A 14,168-nucleotide genomic window follows, 5' to 3' on the forward strand; every position below is an offset into this window, starting at 1 on the left:
TGTATATATATATGTATAATACATATATGTTAGATATTTTGAACCGGTCGTGGCGCAGCGAGTTGTGCGCCTGGTTTCTGTGCCGAAGACCCGAATTCTATATACAAGGAATTTTTCTGAAAACCATGTACAGGCATTACACAGCGTGCTGATTAACGGCTGTACATGGATTTTTAAAAAATTCATATATAGAATTTATTAGGCATCTAAGATCCAGCCGTGACCGTAAAAAGGCGCTCTCAAAGTTAGTTGTGTTATATATTATATATTTTTTGAAATTGTAATATTTCTCCACTCTCTGTCAAAGGGCGAACAACATTGAGGTATAATTATCATTCTCTGCAGAATTAAATAAAGTGTTTCTTGAAATTTCCTACTAATAAATGAATTAAAATTAATTCAATAATTAGAGGGGTTTTCATACAAAGATATACTCTTGGTGATTTGCAATTTGCCATTGCCTTCCGAAAGAGATAGCGATCAAATAAAAATCCGATATCTCTGGTCGCTCTCGAAGTTAGTTGTGTTATTCACTTAGGCAGTCTTATTCGATTATATAATATATAAATCAAATAATGAAATAAAGAATGAAATAATTCCAAACTTTAATTCCTTTAATCAATCAAATTAAATAACATACAATGGCTATGGGAGTTAGCGCGGTAAGTGGTGCACAATAAAATATTAAATTAAATGCAAGCAATTTTTGATAATTTAATTACACAGTAGCTTGATTGAATAAAATTACAAAAAACAGCTATGTAATTTTTTTTTATCATGCTACTATGTAATTATACTATTAAAAATTACTTGTATTTAATTTAATTTTTTATTGCGCACCACTTACCGCGCTAACTCCCATAGCCATTGTATTTTATTTAATTTGATCAAATAATGAAATAAATGCCTTTGAGAGCCGATGACGCAGTTCTTGTGATATAAATGTTCATTTATTATAAATTTCAATATACGTTTGACTCTTGGATTGGATCCTCATCAGTATCTTAACGACACGTACACGTATTTTAACAATTGTATTGTTCCGCTTCGAAAGCTGCATAACTTCAATATTCAATATTTGCTCTTTCATTCTTATTGATTAGAAAGCTGTGTTAATTTGATTTGGAAATGCTGAAAATGAAACCTTATACTGTGTATGTCAAGTAATATAAAAAGGATTAATAAGATTGAGATTAAAATGAGAAGTCAATATAGGGTTTCATTTTCAGCATTGACGTTTTCAAATTGACGCACTAACTTTCTGATCATTTCAAGAATGAAAAAGAGCGAATTGAATATTGAAGGTATATCTCGTTATTTCGTACTTGTTAAGATACGTGTACTGATGAGGACCAAGAGATCCAAGAGTCGAAACGTCTGAAATTTATATAATAAAGGAACATTTACGTCACCAGAACTGCGTCGGCTCTCAAAGGCCTTTATTTTATTGTTTGATTTATTATATTAGAGCCTAATATTCTCATATTATTATATAAATACAATATATAAATACATAGATATTTATAATAATTTTTTGTGGTATAATTTTACGTAAATTAAGCGACTAAAAATATATAATTTAATATCTTCTTGTCTTTAAAAGATTCTTACCTTTTCTTTAGCAGTTTCATTAACGTCTCTGCGATTTCGCGCTTTTTGCTCGAAATTGTCAGAAATCTCTCGATGATTCTTAGCATCCGTCCCGACAAAATCGTACTGATTCAACGGCGTGTAAAACGATCGCAGTTGCTCCTCGAATCTTAAATTGGCATTTGAAGACACCCCTGGAAAATTTGAATTATCCCTTCAAATCTCTCTGTTAAGCTTAACCAGATCCGGTCAGTTGGAATATAATCGGATGGGATTGCATTTACCTGCATTCGCGTTTCGTCCATTCAGTCCCTTTATCTCATTTTCATTGTTCTGCAACAGAAAAGGATACTCACTTAAATACGACAGTCGAGCCTGTGTAAATCGCGCGATACTCTAACCTGCGCCGTCCCTGACAAACACGTGGTCTCTAAGCGCGACATAATCGTCGAAATTTTATTTCGAGGTTCGTACGTAAAAAATAACAAAAAATGAGAAATTAGAATAACCTGAGAATATTTTGCGTCTCATGCCGCGATACGTCATCGAGCTTGATTAAAAAAACAAACGAACTCTACATGCGCCGCTGACATAAAAGTATTAAATTTTAAGAGGACCTTAGGCAGCGTTCCCTCTCCTACGTTACACCGCCAGCGATTTTATAAAACTCAACGGTCTTAAATATTCGTTGACGACTATTAACCAAGACGCAAATGCAAATTGCGAAAATATGATGTTATTGAATCACGCAGGGTGTTAGTGTGCCTTCCGTGTTTAAGGCCCCTTACTCATAATTCACACTTGAGGAATACTTACGAACGTTCCGTACGGTTGCGATATGCAAAATGAAGCTTGAGAGAAAAGATGTATTATTCCACCGCTACTTCCTACTTCGTTGTGTATTTGATATTTCGACATTTGCATTGCAAAGCCGATAATCTTGACGAGTAACAACAATGACATTGAAAAAATAACAGCGCGCCGTATTTAATGAGAAATCAATAATACTTCTCTCGTAAATTGATATTGCTAATGTCTCTGGGAATTATTTAACAACACGCCAATCTAGATACTCTTTACCGAATGTGGAACACGTGAAAATATACGGATTGTATACATAAAACCATCGCAAGATAAAATCCTGTTATAAAATAAAAAATTTGTTCTTATAATTACTAGAATTGATATTATTATTTTTCTTTATATTATTCATCAATCAGTCTTCTTTATATATAATATTTATCACATGTCGTACAAAAAGCGAAAGAAATAAAACGAAAAATATGCGATCCAAACTTACGATAATCTGCGACGGCAGTATCTTCTGCCAGGCCGTCGATTGTTCAGTCTTGGATTGCAGTCCGACACCCAACGCGACAAGATTGGGTCTGTCTATCCACAGGCTCTCGCGGTTATTCAGGAATTCGTTTCTAAAATGACACGATGTTTTGGATTATTTTTAGGCTTAGGATTATTTTAGGCAAATACATATATAAGTATCGAACAGTCGCGTACAATTCTCTCTAACATAAGTTCTAAATTCTAAGTTCTAGCAATTCTATAAGTAAATGTTTACCTAGATGCTCTTCCCTGTGCCGATCTGGACGTGGCGATAATCTGACCTCTGCTACGGCCGGTGCCAGGCGAGACTGAACCGCTTCCCGCCACGATCCAATCGACGTCGGGACCTATGAAAAATTGACGTTTCGTAAAAATTCAAGACACATTTTGAGTGAATATACATATATATATATATATATATATATATATATAATAAAGAATTATTAATTGCACGAAAAAAATCTCCAGCTACATGTGCGTTGTACTCGAAACGAAATGAACGTATGCCCGCGCACTTTTAGAGAAGGGGAGAAGGGGGATAATATGTGTAGTTAACAAGAATAGATTTTATGATACATATGCAGATAATCGTGTAATATCAAACTTCGCGTTTTACACCAAAATGTCACGCGATGTCGTGGTTGCTTTCAAACGTCTATTAAAAAAATCAAAGTACTGCGTGATTTCCTCTGCACAGCTATATGGAAGAAGATTTAACTTAAAATATTGATTGCGCTTCCAATCATCTTTTCATATTTTAAACTTGAAAATCTATTGCAATGGATAACGATATAGAGCGAAATTTCCACCGCAACACAACGCGACTCTCATACAATAAAGTCTGTTTGTCCAGAGTACCGCCGACGCGATATGAGATTTATATTTTATCGTGAGATTTTATCCGCGCGGGTGCACTACACTTTGCTCGCTTATTCCCGGTTGTTATTACCAGTAGTGATCTGAACAGTCGGTGAAATTTGCAAACCGTACACCACGAGACCATCGGCCGATACCAGAGGTAATGACTTCCTGGCCAGCCGTGCTCTGATCGCGGCCAGCATCGCCTCGGCGTCGGGGCTTCCGTCGCCCGCCCGTCTTCCCGCTTCGAGAACCTCCTGCGAACGAACGAGGCGTTATTTCGCTTTCAGAGAGCTTCAAGATTAATGCTCAAAATCAGAAGAAACTAGAAGTTTTACCTCGGGATCGTAGATCTGTCCCAAAACAGCCAGGGCGTCGAGCGCGGCCTGGCGTACTCTGCGTCGTCGATCCGCGACCATCGTCGCCACTCGGCTGGCCACGGTTTCCAGCTTGAACTCGGTGCTGGGGAACGTCACCAGCGAGAAGATCAGCAGCTGCAACGCGTTCTCTCTCGTCTGCGTGAGAAGAAGCGCGCGAGTTTAACGTCCGTTTTGATGATTTGTATGATGATTTTACGATAAAAAATGATCTTCATGACGAGTGAATTAGTGTGCTTCAAATTACCTTGGCGTTTCTGGCGCTCAGACAATGAGGCTGCATCAATTGTTCCAACAGCAGGCTGGGCTTGAGCCGTAGCATCGCGATCCGTGTGAGCTGCGCCGCGGCTGAACCACCCTGCCTGGCCAGACCCCAGGCCAGCTGCGGCAATTTCTTCCGCAGCGCGTCCTCCGAGACACCGGCGACCACCACCTGAAATATGAAGTAACTTCTAAAAACACACGTGTGAAAGAGCTTAGAGTTCTAGAAAAGTTGAGCAACATATAACCGCGTCGTGAACCTTTGGTATTATGAAAAAGTTACAGAATGTTATTTTCCTTCCGTCTCCGCTAAAAGTGTCTTCTATACGCAACTTTCGCGCGTAATGGGATGTACGTACATAGATGTCCTTGCTGCTCGCGCTTAAAACTTGTAACTCGAGTTTGAAGTGCTTCTATAAGAGTCGAGAATGAGGATGATATCGATAATGCTCGCTGGGAATCTCGCGGTATACCAAAACTTTTGAAACTTAAGTGAATTTTAAAAAGCTCGAATATTAATTTCAAGAATCGAGAGAAATGCCGAAGCTTCTCCAACAATTTAGACTCTGTAAGAAACTTTTTCAAACATTTCGAGAATTAGGAGATGTCAATGTTTGAGACCAGGATGACGGATATCATCCCGCTGTATCGCGCGGGATATACATTACGTAATAACAAGGCTCGCGCGACGTTATCCGCCAGCGCGTCTGCCGCCCGGCCGATGAATTAGCCGAGATCTCGGTGCATTTAGGGTGCGATCACGAGGAGTTTACGAGCTCACCTTCGCCACCGCTAAGCCGGCGGCGGCCACGCGGCAGCTCCTTTCGCCGCCGAGCGCCGCATGCAAGAGCGATCCTAATCGCGACTCTATCGCGATCAGCGCCGAGGACGTCCGCAGAGCCGACGCGACTCTCTCCAGGCCTCTGACACGCGCTCGCCAGTCGTCCTGGAAAGGATAATGACAAGATAGATAGACGAAAGGATGATTGAGATCCCTGCGACGCATACGTCATAATCATCCCTCCCTCGTGACATTTTATCAGTTACACTTTGATCGACGCTATCAGGTAGCTAATCGCAAGAGAAAAAATTCTGTCATTTTATTTTAATTGCGTGATAAGAGAAAAATTTTTATTTAACACACAGGAGTGTTATTTAAATCTTTATTAGAAAGTTTCATGCGCGCCTAAATATAATGTTGCTTAAATAATTTATAAACGTAAGATCCTCGTTGAAGGTGAAAAGTCGTTAGCTTGCTTACCGAAATGTCCGAGGAGATGAAAGTATTTATTTTATCGTAAGGCAGATCGATTTCGCCGATTGTTTCATTCTTCTGTCCGTGCAATCGTCTCGCGTGCACATGCAAATCTTCTCAACAATTACACGTGATAAGAGTAAGCCGCATTTATCCGGCTGTTCTCGGGATTAACTGGTCAAATACTTGAGTATCTAATCGCTAAAGCGCCACTTTAAATCGCGTACGTGAGTCATTTTTATTTACGTAGGTATAACATCGATCTTCATGAGTCTTGCTTGAATCCGCGATTTTCTTCCACCTCGTCCCCTTAATGAGAGTAAATCAAAGTAAAAGAATCGCGGCCAGGCTCGATTACGAGCAGGTGAGCGGTGTCGCAAGAAATTCACGGAGTCGACTTTATATTGATCGTCGCAGCGGAACTGAACGCAATGCATCCGCATTCTCACTCGTGTGCACTTCTATAGAGCTCTATAACCGCGGAATCGATACGGAACCTCGCATTAATATTTTTTTTACATATCCCTCACGATCGTTACATGCAATTACCTCTCCGATTTTTTTTTCTTTTTTAACATTCCCGTCCGTTCTCGTGCATTTTTCTTCGAAGAGACGTTTTCGAAGAGTCGACGGGACCGGGACGGACGGCGAACGAACGCGACGAGTCTTAAGCGATGCGTACATATATCTACCGATATATCTGCCTACTTGCGCCACGATGAATCAGAGGAATAGTTTGAAAATTGCACTTACGGGCTACGTCGGTGCAACGCGACGGGTACAATTGCCGAGGATTTGCATATACACGCGGGAATGACGCCTTCCTGGACCTGGACGACGCGGCACGCAACACGTGCCTAATTATTTTCTTGCGGCTTACCGCGCGCGTTTCCCCTTCCCCCCTCCCTCTCTTGTACTTACGCCCGTCCGCGGCATAACGATCCGCAGATCTCTCATCGTTTTTCACCCGCGGAATATTCATACGGGCGCCGATATCAGCCGCCTGGGCTCATAAGAGTCGTATCGCCGCGGCATGGCACAAGAGTACGTTTGCGCGCGTAAACTCGACTTTATGTCGTAAAAAAAAGAAGAACAGAAACGACGTTATTTATCTTTTCATGAATCAATCAGAAAAGGAAAGTCAAGTCCTCAAGAAGAATATTCGCATCTCTCGTAAATAGTAGGTGTTAAAGTGGATGCGGACAAGCGCGAACAAACACGGACAAGCAACTCTGTTTAATGAATTGCGAGTACTCAACCGCGACGCCGTTCCCGTTTGAAACAAGATGTTTGTGTTTGTTCGCATTTGTCTGCTTGCAAAAATCATTAAGTACCTATATTTTCGTTTGAAAAAATTCTGTTGTCTATAATAATTTAATTTCAAATAACATATAATAATTTAATTATAAGTTATATAACTATAGTAATAATTAAATTATAATAATTTAATTGAAAATTTAATTTTCTAAATATTTAATTTGCAATTAAATTATTATAATTAAATTATTATAATTTAATTGCAAATTTATAATTTTCTAAATATTTAAATAAAAGCTTTCTCAAATTTTTGCCGAGAATCGACTCTATATGTTGAACATTGGACTTTTAAAGCAGCTAGTTCAGGTGAGATAGAACCCGCAGGTGACATCGCGGATCAATTATGCAGCGTAATACGATGTTACGAAAAGTCGAAGCCGGCTAGGATAGATATATATATATATGTACTACACGCGCCTATATATATATGTATATATATTTCCTCTTCCTGGGATTGCGGCGAACGACGTCCCACGGAAATCGATCGGGTGGGCATCGGTATTTATTTTCATAGGCCTCTCGCAGACACGCGTCGACGAGGTCGCACGTGCATTCATAAAAAGGTCTAGTGCAGCGACCTTGAAGTTACTTGCTGAATGAACATACGGCGCACTTGCGACCGCGATGATGGAACTTTAATCGTATACATGCATTAGCACCGCGAGTACAATGTCTGCTTACTAGATTTAGCAGAACATCGATCTTGTATTATTATAATTGATCTATATCAGGCTTTTTTTGGGATCGACTTTTTCGCGACGATAAGTCTTATCGCTGATCAATTATTAATAGTACCGGGGATTCGTCGTTCTGTATTGACTTGAAGGTCTTTATTGACGCGATGCACCGTTCAAACAGCTGAGCTAACGGAATTAGTATGCTAGAGCGAACTGGGATTCTTCGGCCGTGAACGTTCCCCACTCGAGCTTCAGGAGTGGACTTATTCATCGAACCGGTTTATCCATTATTCCTATATCTCCTTAAAATTGATTAAAATTGAATAAAATAATATGAAGGCTTCGCGGAGAAGAGATTAAAACATGTGCACAACTTTGGCACCGATCGCGTTTTTAACATCTGCGATCAATGTTAGATATTACGAGACATTTGAAGAAATGATACACGAATCTATTGTTTCGTTGTGTGCAGCAAGTAGATCCAATGTGGGCCGGCGGAATTATTCGAGTCACAAGAAAGTCACGCGCATTTATAACAGTACTTTATTACAAACGTCTGGTACCAAACGGACTGCTGGGGGCTGGCAGTACTTTAGATCCATCACTGTCGGGAAACGGTGCACGAAACCGGTCAGTCGGCGCCGCGGCAGAAGGCGGAGAGAATGCTCGTTCCGTGGGTTTTAGAAAATTCTTTGACAAGTCACAAAAGCGGAGGATACGTTCAGGCGATACACTCGCGAGGCTGCGAACGCAAGAACCACCGTGCCGACGAGATCATGTCGCGGCAACGGAAGCGCGCGCTCTTCCGGATACTTCAAATCGCCGGCTGTCTCGCAGTCGTCTCACTGACGCTGAAGCTGTCCTTCGCTGTTATCGGCGACGAGAGCAGACCTCTGCCCGCCGACGACGATCTGAGGAAGCTGATGGTGAGTCAACCACTTCGCGAGTCCGCCCACCGAGAGATCTCGAATCTCAAGGAGATCGAGTGTAATTTCTGAAATCTCGTTTATCTCAGTTCGAGGCTGAAGCGGACAACACGCGGCGATCGTTGAACGTCGAAAGAGTGTGCAAAAAGTATAACTTGGGATTTTATCGGAAGCTCGCCGACGACTCGCCGTTCAAGCATCCACCCGCGCCGCAGTATGCCGTCTTCTACATGGACAGGTTTGTAAAAAGAAATCAGAAACGAAAAAGAAATAAATACTTCGACTGTTAACGATCGATAAGGAATCAAGATATCCATAAGATGACAATTCCTGCGCAGAGTACACAACATATCGTACTGTCCGGTGTACAAAGCCGGGACCACGACCTGGCTGTACAATCTTTGCCTGTTGATGAACGTGCCCGAGGAGACGCTGAACAGCGGCAAGGAGCAGCTGTCGACCATCGCCCGGAGGGCGATACCGGAACTCGAGTATCCCGAGGCCGATCGCGTGCTGAACGCCAGCAGGAGGCTGCTGGTCGTGCGGCATCCGTTCGAGAGGCTGCTGAGCGCCTATCGCGACAAACTGGAGAACTCCGTCGCCGGGCGGGAACACGGGACGCTTCATTTCTATCGTAAATACGGGGCCAAGATCGTGCGAAAGTATCGCAGTAAGTCGCGGGAAGAGAATTAGCTAATAGAAAGGCCGACGGAAAATCCCTTTCCTCACTCCGCGCGATAACCGCGTTATCGCGAGAACGAGATTTATCCTCGCGCGTTTAAGTTTTAACTCCGTCGCCAGGCGGGAACACGAGACGCTTCATTTCTATCGTAAATACGGGGCCAAGATCGTGCGGAAGTATCGCAGTAAGTCGCGGGAAGAGATTAGCTAATAAAAAGGCCGACGGAAAATCCCTTTCCTCACTCCGCGCGATAACCACGTTATCGCGAGAATGAGATTTATCTTCGCGCATTTAAGTTTTAAATCTTGCAAACGTGTCGAGTATATTTCAATTTTATGAGAAAAGAGAAAGAGAGAACGGCAACGGATTCGATGAACTTTCAGGGGAAAATTTCACGGAGCCACGGCCGGATCAGGTGATCCGACGCGAGGGGGTACCGCCGCCGACCGGGAAGGAACCGACCTTCCGGGAGTTCGTCGATTACATGATCGAGACTGACCTAGGAAGTTACGGCGACGATCACTGGATGCCGTATTATCTCTTTTGCACGCCGTGCCTCGTCAAGTACGACATCATCGCGAAGGTATTGAAGACTGCTATCCGAAACCGCTAATTGTCGTCTCTCTCTAACGTTTCGCGTTAAATATCTCGGAAATGTTAGATCTCTAAAATTTCTAACGGGATCATTTTCATATCGGCGATCATTTTAGAGGGACGTAATAATAATTTTGCAGGTGGAATCGCTGTGGCGAGATCAGGTGTACGCGATCAATAAGTTAGGATTGCAGGACAGGATCAAGCCCAGGTGGAGGCACAGTAATAGTTACGCTAACGCCTCCAGGATATATTTCAGCCAGTTGAACGGGGCGATGGTGCGGAGATTGTACGAGAAGCTGAGGCTGGACTTTGAGCTGTTCGATTACTCGCCCGACGTTTACTACGAATACGCTACGTCTGTCGATTAATTAAAGCCGATCGAGCATAACGAGCTCTGCGTGACGGCAGTCTGGCGCAATTTTGTAATAATATAATTATTAATCGTGTCTCGAGCACTGTAAATCGATGGCCCACACAGAGCAGGCATCTCGTTCGTGAGATTTTTAAGGGGAAAAAAAATGGAAAGGAGAAAGATACGTTAAGCTCGTATACGTGCACACGTAATCCTGATAATTGATGGAGCTTAAATCACGTTACGTCACGCGACGAACTTTTGTCGACGACGAAAATCGATCGACCTACTTCTCACCATACCTAATGTATCGGACCGGCGGTTCGTCCTAAAGTCAAGGGTCCTCGAGTGGACACGTTAATCGTCAGGCATCAGCGACAAGCCGAAGCAGGGCATTACCCTGCTGACACGCGCCTGAAACGGTGCTGTGTGAATCTCACGCGAATTTCCACGTCCAACGTGAATTTCTTCGAACGGTAACGTCACGATTTTTCCCAACTGTGATATATTGAAGTCTATGAAACTACTCTAGCTGAATTAGCTGGATATCATAGTTCATAGCGTCAAAGGTTAATCTCTTTGCTATTCGAATCAATTTATACTATATAGTTCGACATTAAATATCTATATCATCTTTAATTAGCTTAATTTAGCGTTATGCGTTTTTGGGGGAATTTTAAGAATAATACGAAAAATATAATCTACAGCTTATAATTAATAAGTTTCGAGGATCGTATGCGCAAAATATTGCATTTATCGAGGGATACATTTACGCTAAATATTTTACAAAAATAAATAAATAAAATTATAGTACGTTTTATATAATAAATTTGAACACGCATGAAATATTGAGTGCATTTATTAACCGTGGAAATATCCGACCTCTCACCTTGTTGTGCAGGTCGTCCAATACCTCCTGGCCGACCAACCCCAATTCCTCCCAGCTGGGTTCCTGCGGTTTACCCTCGCCCTCGCTGCTGCTACAAGTGACACTTTCGTTCCCCTCCGACGCGTTACCCTCCTTTCTGTCATGCTGACTGCGCCGCTCTTTCCATCCCTCGTCCTCGTCCCTAACAAAGTCCTTGCCGTCGCCGTATTTCACGACGGTCACCGCACGATCGTCCGTAGTCATGCCGAAGGTACGCACGTCCCGCTCGTCGTCGTAATCGTCGTCCTCGTCGATGAAGTCAGCGTCGATCAGACGATTTATTCGCTCATCGTTGTTCACCGGCGACCCGAAGGGGAAACTGTTGGACCTGCGAGAGAGGCTGTTCGCCGATAGCTTCTGCTCGTTCAAACTTCCCCTTTCCAACTCGTCGTCTTTGTTCTCTCGGGGTAGCTTCTTCTTTTCTGGACTCGATTTTGTCGTTGTGTAATTCCTCTCTTGCCTCGAAGAGCCTCCAGAAACATCGCTTTTATTCGAGTCAATCGCGTTCGCGTGGTCATCTCTTTCAAGGATCATCGCTTGCTCCCCTTTCGAGGCTTCTATCGGTGCAACCTGAGCTGACACAGACGGATCGTTTTCGTTGTTACTCTTTGCCAATTTGTTTTCACTATTCGCTGGCGGCGCAGCAGCCTGAACTAACATGACTTCTTCTTTCTCCGATACTTCGTTAACTTCTTGCGAGCTACTGATTACGCGAGGAGTTTCGTTTTCTGCAATCGCTTCGCCGCTCTTTCTAACTTTCTTCGCTTCTTTCTTGGCTTCCTCCGTCACCGGATTGATCACGATAAGAGGGCCACCCGGCCTCGTCAGGATGCTCTTCTTGGGACTCAGCTGCGCGTTGTGCGTGTACTCTCTCTTGGGGCTGCTGGACGCCGACCTGGAAGCTCTCTTCGACCCTCGCTTCTCCGCGTGAGGGCTGCTGGGTTGCGACAACGGCCGTCTCCTCGTTTCCGGCATCTTGGTGGCTGGCGACACCGGAAGTGGGATCCTCGTCTTGGGCGTTATCTCGATCGACTCCGTCTCGTCGCTGTCGGGGGTCCTCAACTTGACGATCTCGCCGCCAAAGTGGACGCGTCGGGGCGTCTTGCGTTGCTCCGCGGACGACGATCTCTCAACGACGCCGTTGTTCACGTTGTTAGTGCCGGTTACGTCGCTGTCGTCGTCCTTTTCCTCCAGGATTGTCATCGTAATGGCCGTCTCCTCGTTGAACTTGATCTCGGTCTCCAGAACGACTCTCGCCGGCGGTATCGCGCCTCCGGCGTTCGGCATCTCGTCCTCCTCCTCGGCGATGCCGGAGGTGTCGCTGTCGCTGTCCCAGGATTTGTCGATGGCGCGCTCCTTCATAATGTCCTGCGTGCGGTTCTTGTCTTGCCTCTTCCTGCTCGGCTTGATGTTGTAAATTTTGGAAAGGACATCGATGTTCTTCTTAAACTTGTCGTCGTAATCCGCCAGATAGCTCTCGAATTCTTCCTCGCCGACTGCGTCTCGGATCTTCATGAGGGACTTCAGAACGGCCTCTTGGTGTGGTACCTGGACCAACCGCGAGGCGAAGGCGATCGTGGCATCCTTCAGGATCTGCATTGTCGGGGGAGGACTATTCGAGGATGGAAATAGCAGTAGAGGTGCGCTCAGGATCACGCCCGTCGTTACGTTTGTTTGAAACGGATTGTGAGCATCCGGGCGATTCAGGCCGTCGTGAAGGATCTGGAAAATGAAAGCATTTTTTAATAGCGCATCATTATCTTTATAAAAATTAAAATCAGGGAAAATTTTAGAAATTCACATAGCATTTTAATTTAGAAGCATTAGAAATTTATATAAAAAAAAATCATTGTATTATAATATTACGAAAAAATGTCCTGGTAAATTTCTCGTTAATTGAAGAAATTAAATTTTTAAGAAACAAATAGATCAAGATTATAAATATAGATTTAATGAGAAATTACAAATCGAAGAAAATTTAAAAAATGTGTTACGGACGCTTACGTTTTTGACCATGTTCTCCCTGTTCGGGCTGTGAACCAGATAGACCCGCAATGTGTCCAGAGCACCCTTACGAACCGCCGGCGCTGGGTGCCCCAAATTATTGATCAGCTCCGGCACCACCGGTTGCATGACCTTGTCAACGACATCGGTGTTCAGCGTCGGCAGAACGTCCATCAGCACCCGCAGGGCGTGTTGGCGCACCTCCCATTCCGGATCCCGCAGTCTCTCGGAGATCTCGACGAAGGTGGCCTGCGTGTCGACCTCGGACGGGAATCTACGCGTACGCACCTGGCCGGAGACGATCAGCTTATTAGATTAAATTCATTTGCATGCAAAAAAGTAAAACTAATGAAAGATAACTAAGATAAGACATCGAACTGCACGGCAAGTGATACAGAAGACTCTTTATCCCGAACGTGCGGCGTACCACGTGCTCCCAAAGTGGTGTCAGCTGTATCGTCTGTCCGGACGGCGGAGCGGACGTCATCCTACGTCGCGGCTGGTGACGATGACGGCCACCTCGCCGTGCGGACGAACCGTTGCCCTCCGATAAGGACGGCGGCGGCCGAGCGACGGGAAGCGGCGCGGGGTCTTCCTGGGGCTGCGGCGGCCCCGCATCTGTCGAGCCTGTCATAGATGACGACAAGCAGCCGGACATATCCCCCTACGTCTCGTCCCTCGGGAACCACCGATTGTCCGTCATCATCCCCCGCGAATCCGGCTCCTCACCGTTCATCGGTGCACCCAGTGGCATGTACGTACGTATGCGCGATCGCTGTACGCTATAAAGTAAAATTGCATAAAATCGCACGAAATTGATATTACCCTCCTCGCCTTTACCTTTGAACTTTAAGATTAATATTCGCGCCCCTCCTAACGTATAGGTATTCTTCCTACACATAAATTTACGTGTCGCGGAAAAAAAAACGTCCCTGGAAACGTTCAGCAGGCTCTTCTTAAAATTGTCGGGAGAGGAAAAAGCAAAATTCGATAGGAGTGTGAT

General features: G+C 44.0%; 2 protein-coding genes across 2 annotated transcripts in view; one reads left to right on the top strand and one right to left on the bottom strand.

Moving 5' to 3' along the window:
- LOC105458119 overlaps window positions 1-13,913 on the bottom strand; it is a 25,783-nt gene extending 11,870 nt beyond the window's left edge. Inside the window, exons 1-12 of the mRNA XM_011703186.1 lie at window positions 13,593-13,913; window positions 13,166-13,453; window positions 11,123-12,883; window positions 5,209-5,373; window positions 4,414-4,599; window positions 4,128-4,304; window positions 3,881-4,046; window positions 3,167-3,278; window positions 2,891-3,020; window positions 2,407-2,556; window positions 1,875-1,923; window positions 1,612-1,784 (exon numbers count right to left, since the gene is read on the bottom strand). Of these exons, the coding sequence (XP_011701488.1) occupies window positions 1,612-1,784; window positions 1,875-1,923; window positions 2,407-2,556; window positions 2,891-3,020; window positions 3,167-3,278; window positions 3,881-4,046; window positions 4,128-4,304; window positions 4,414-4,599; window positions 5,209-5,373; window positions 11,123-12,883; window positions 13,166-13,453; window positions 13,593-13,823 (3,588 nt within the window). The 5' untranslated portion in view covers window positions 13,824-13,913. The remainder of the gene's footprint in view (window positions 1-1,611; window positions 1,785-1,874; window positions 1,924-2,406; window positions 2,557-2,890; window positions 3,021-3,166; window positions 3,279-3,880; window positions 4,047-4,127; window positions 4,305-4,413; window positions 4,600-5,208; window positions 5,374-11,122; window positions 12,884-13,165; window positions 13,454-13,592) is intronic.
- LOC105458107 (carbohydrate sulfotransferase 11-like) lies at window positions 7,656-10,975 on the top strand. Its single transcript, XM_011703170.1, has 5 exons — window positions 7,656-8,602; window positions 8,692-8,840; window positions 8,941-9,272; window positions 9,668-9,867; window positions 10,019-10,975. The coding sequence occupies exons 1-5, from the start codon at window positions 8,339-8,341 to the stop codon at window positions 10,247-10,249; spliced, it is 1,176 nt and encodes a 391-aa protein (XP_011701472.1). The 5' UTR covers window positions 7,656-8,338; the 3' UTR covers window positions 10,250-10,975.
- Window positions 13,914-14,168: the final 255 nt, after the last annotated feature.

The sequence above is a fragment of the Wasmannia auropunctata genome, unplaced genomic scaffold, assembly GCF_000956235.1.
Source record: "Wasmannia auropunctata unplaced genomic scaffold, wasmannia.A_1.0 LD334673.1, whole genome shotgun sequence".
Taxonomy (NCBI): Eukaryota; Metazoa; Arthropoda; class Insecta; order Hymenoptera; family Formicidae; genus Wasmannia; species Wasmannia auropunctata.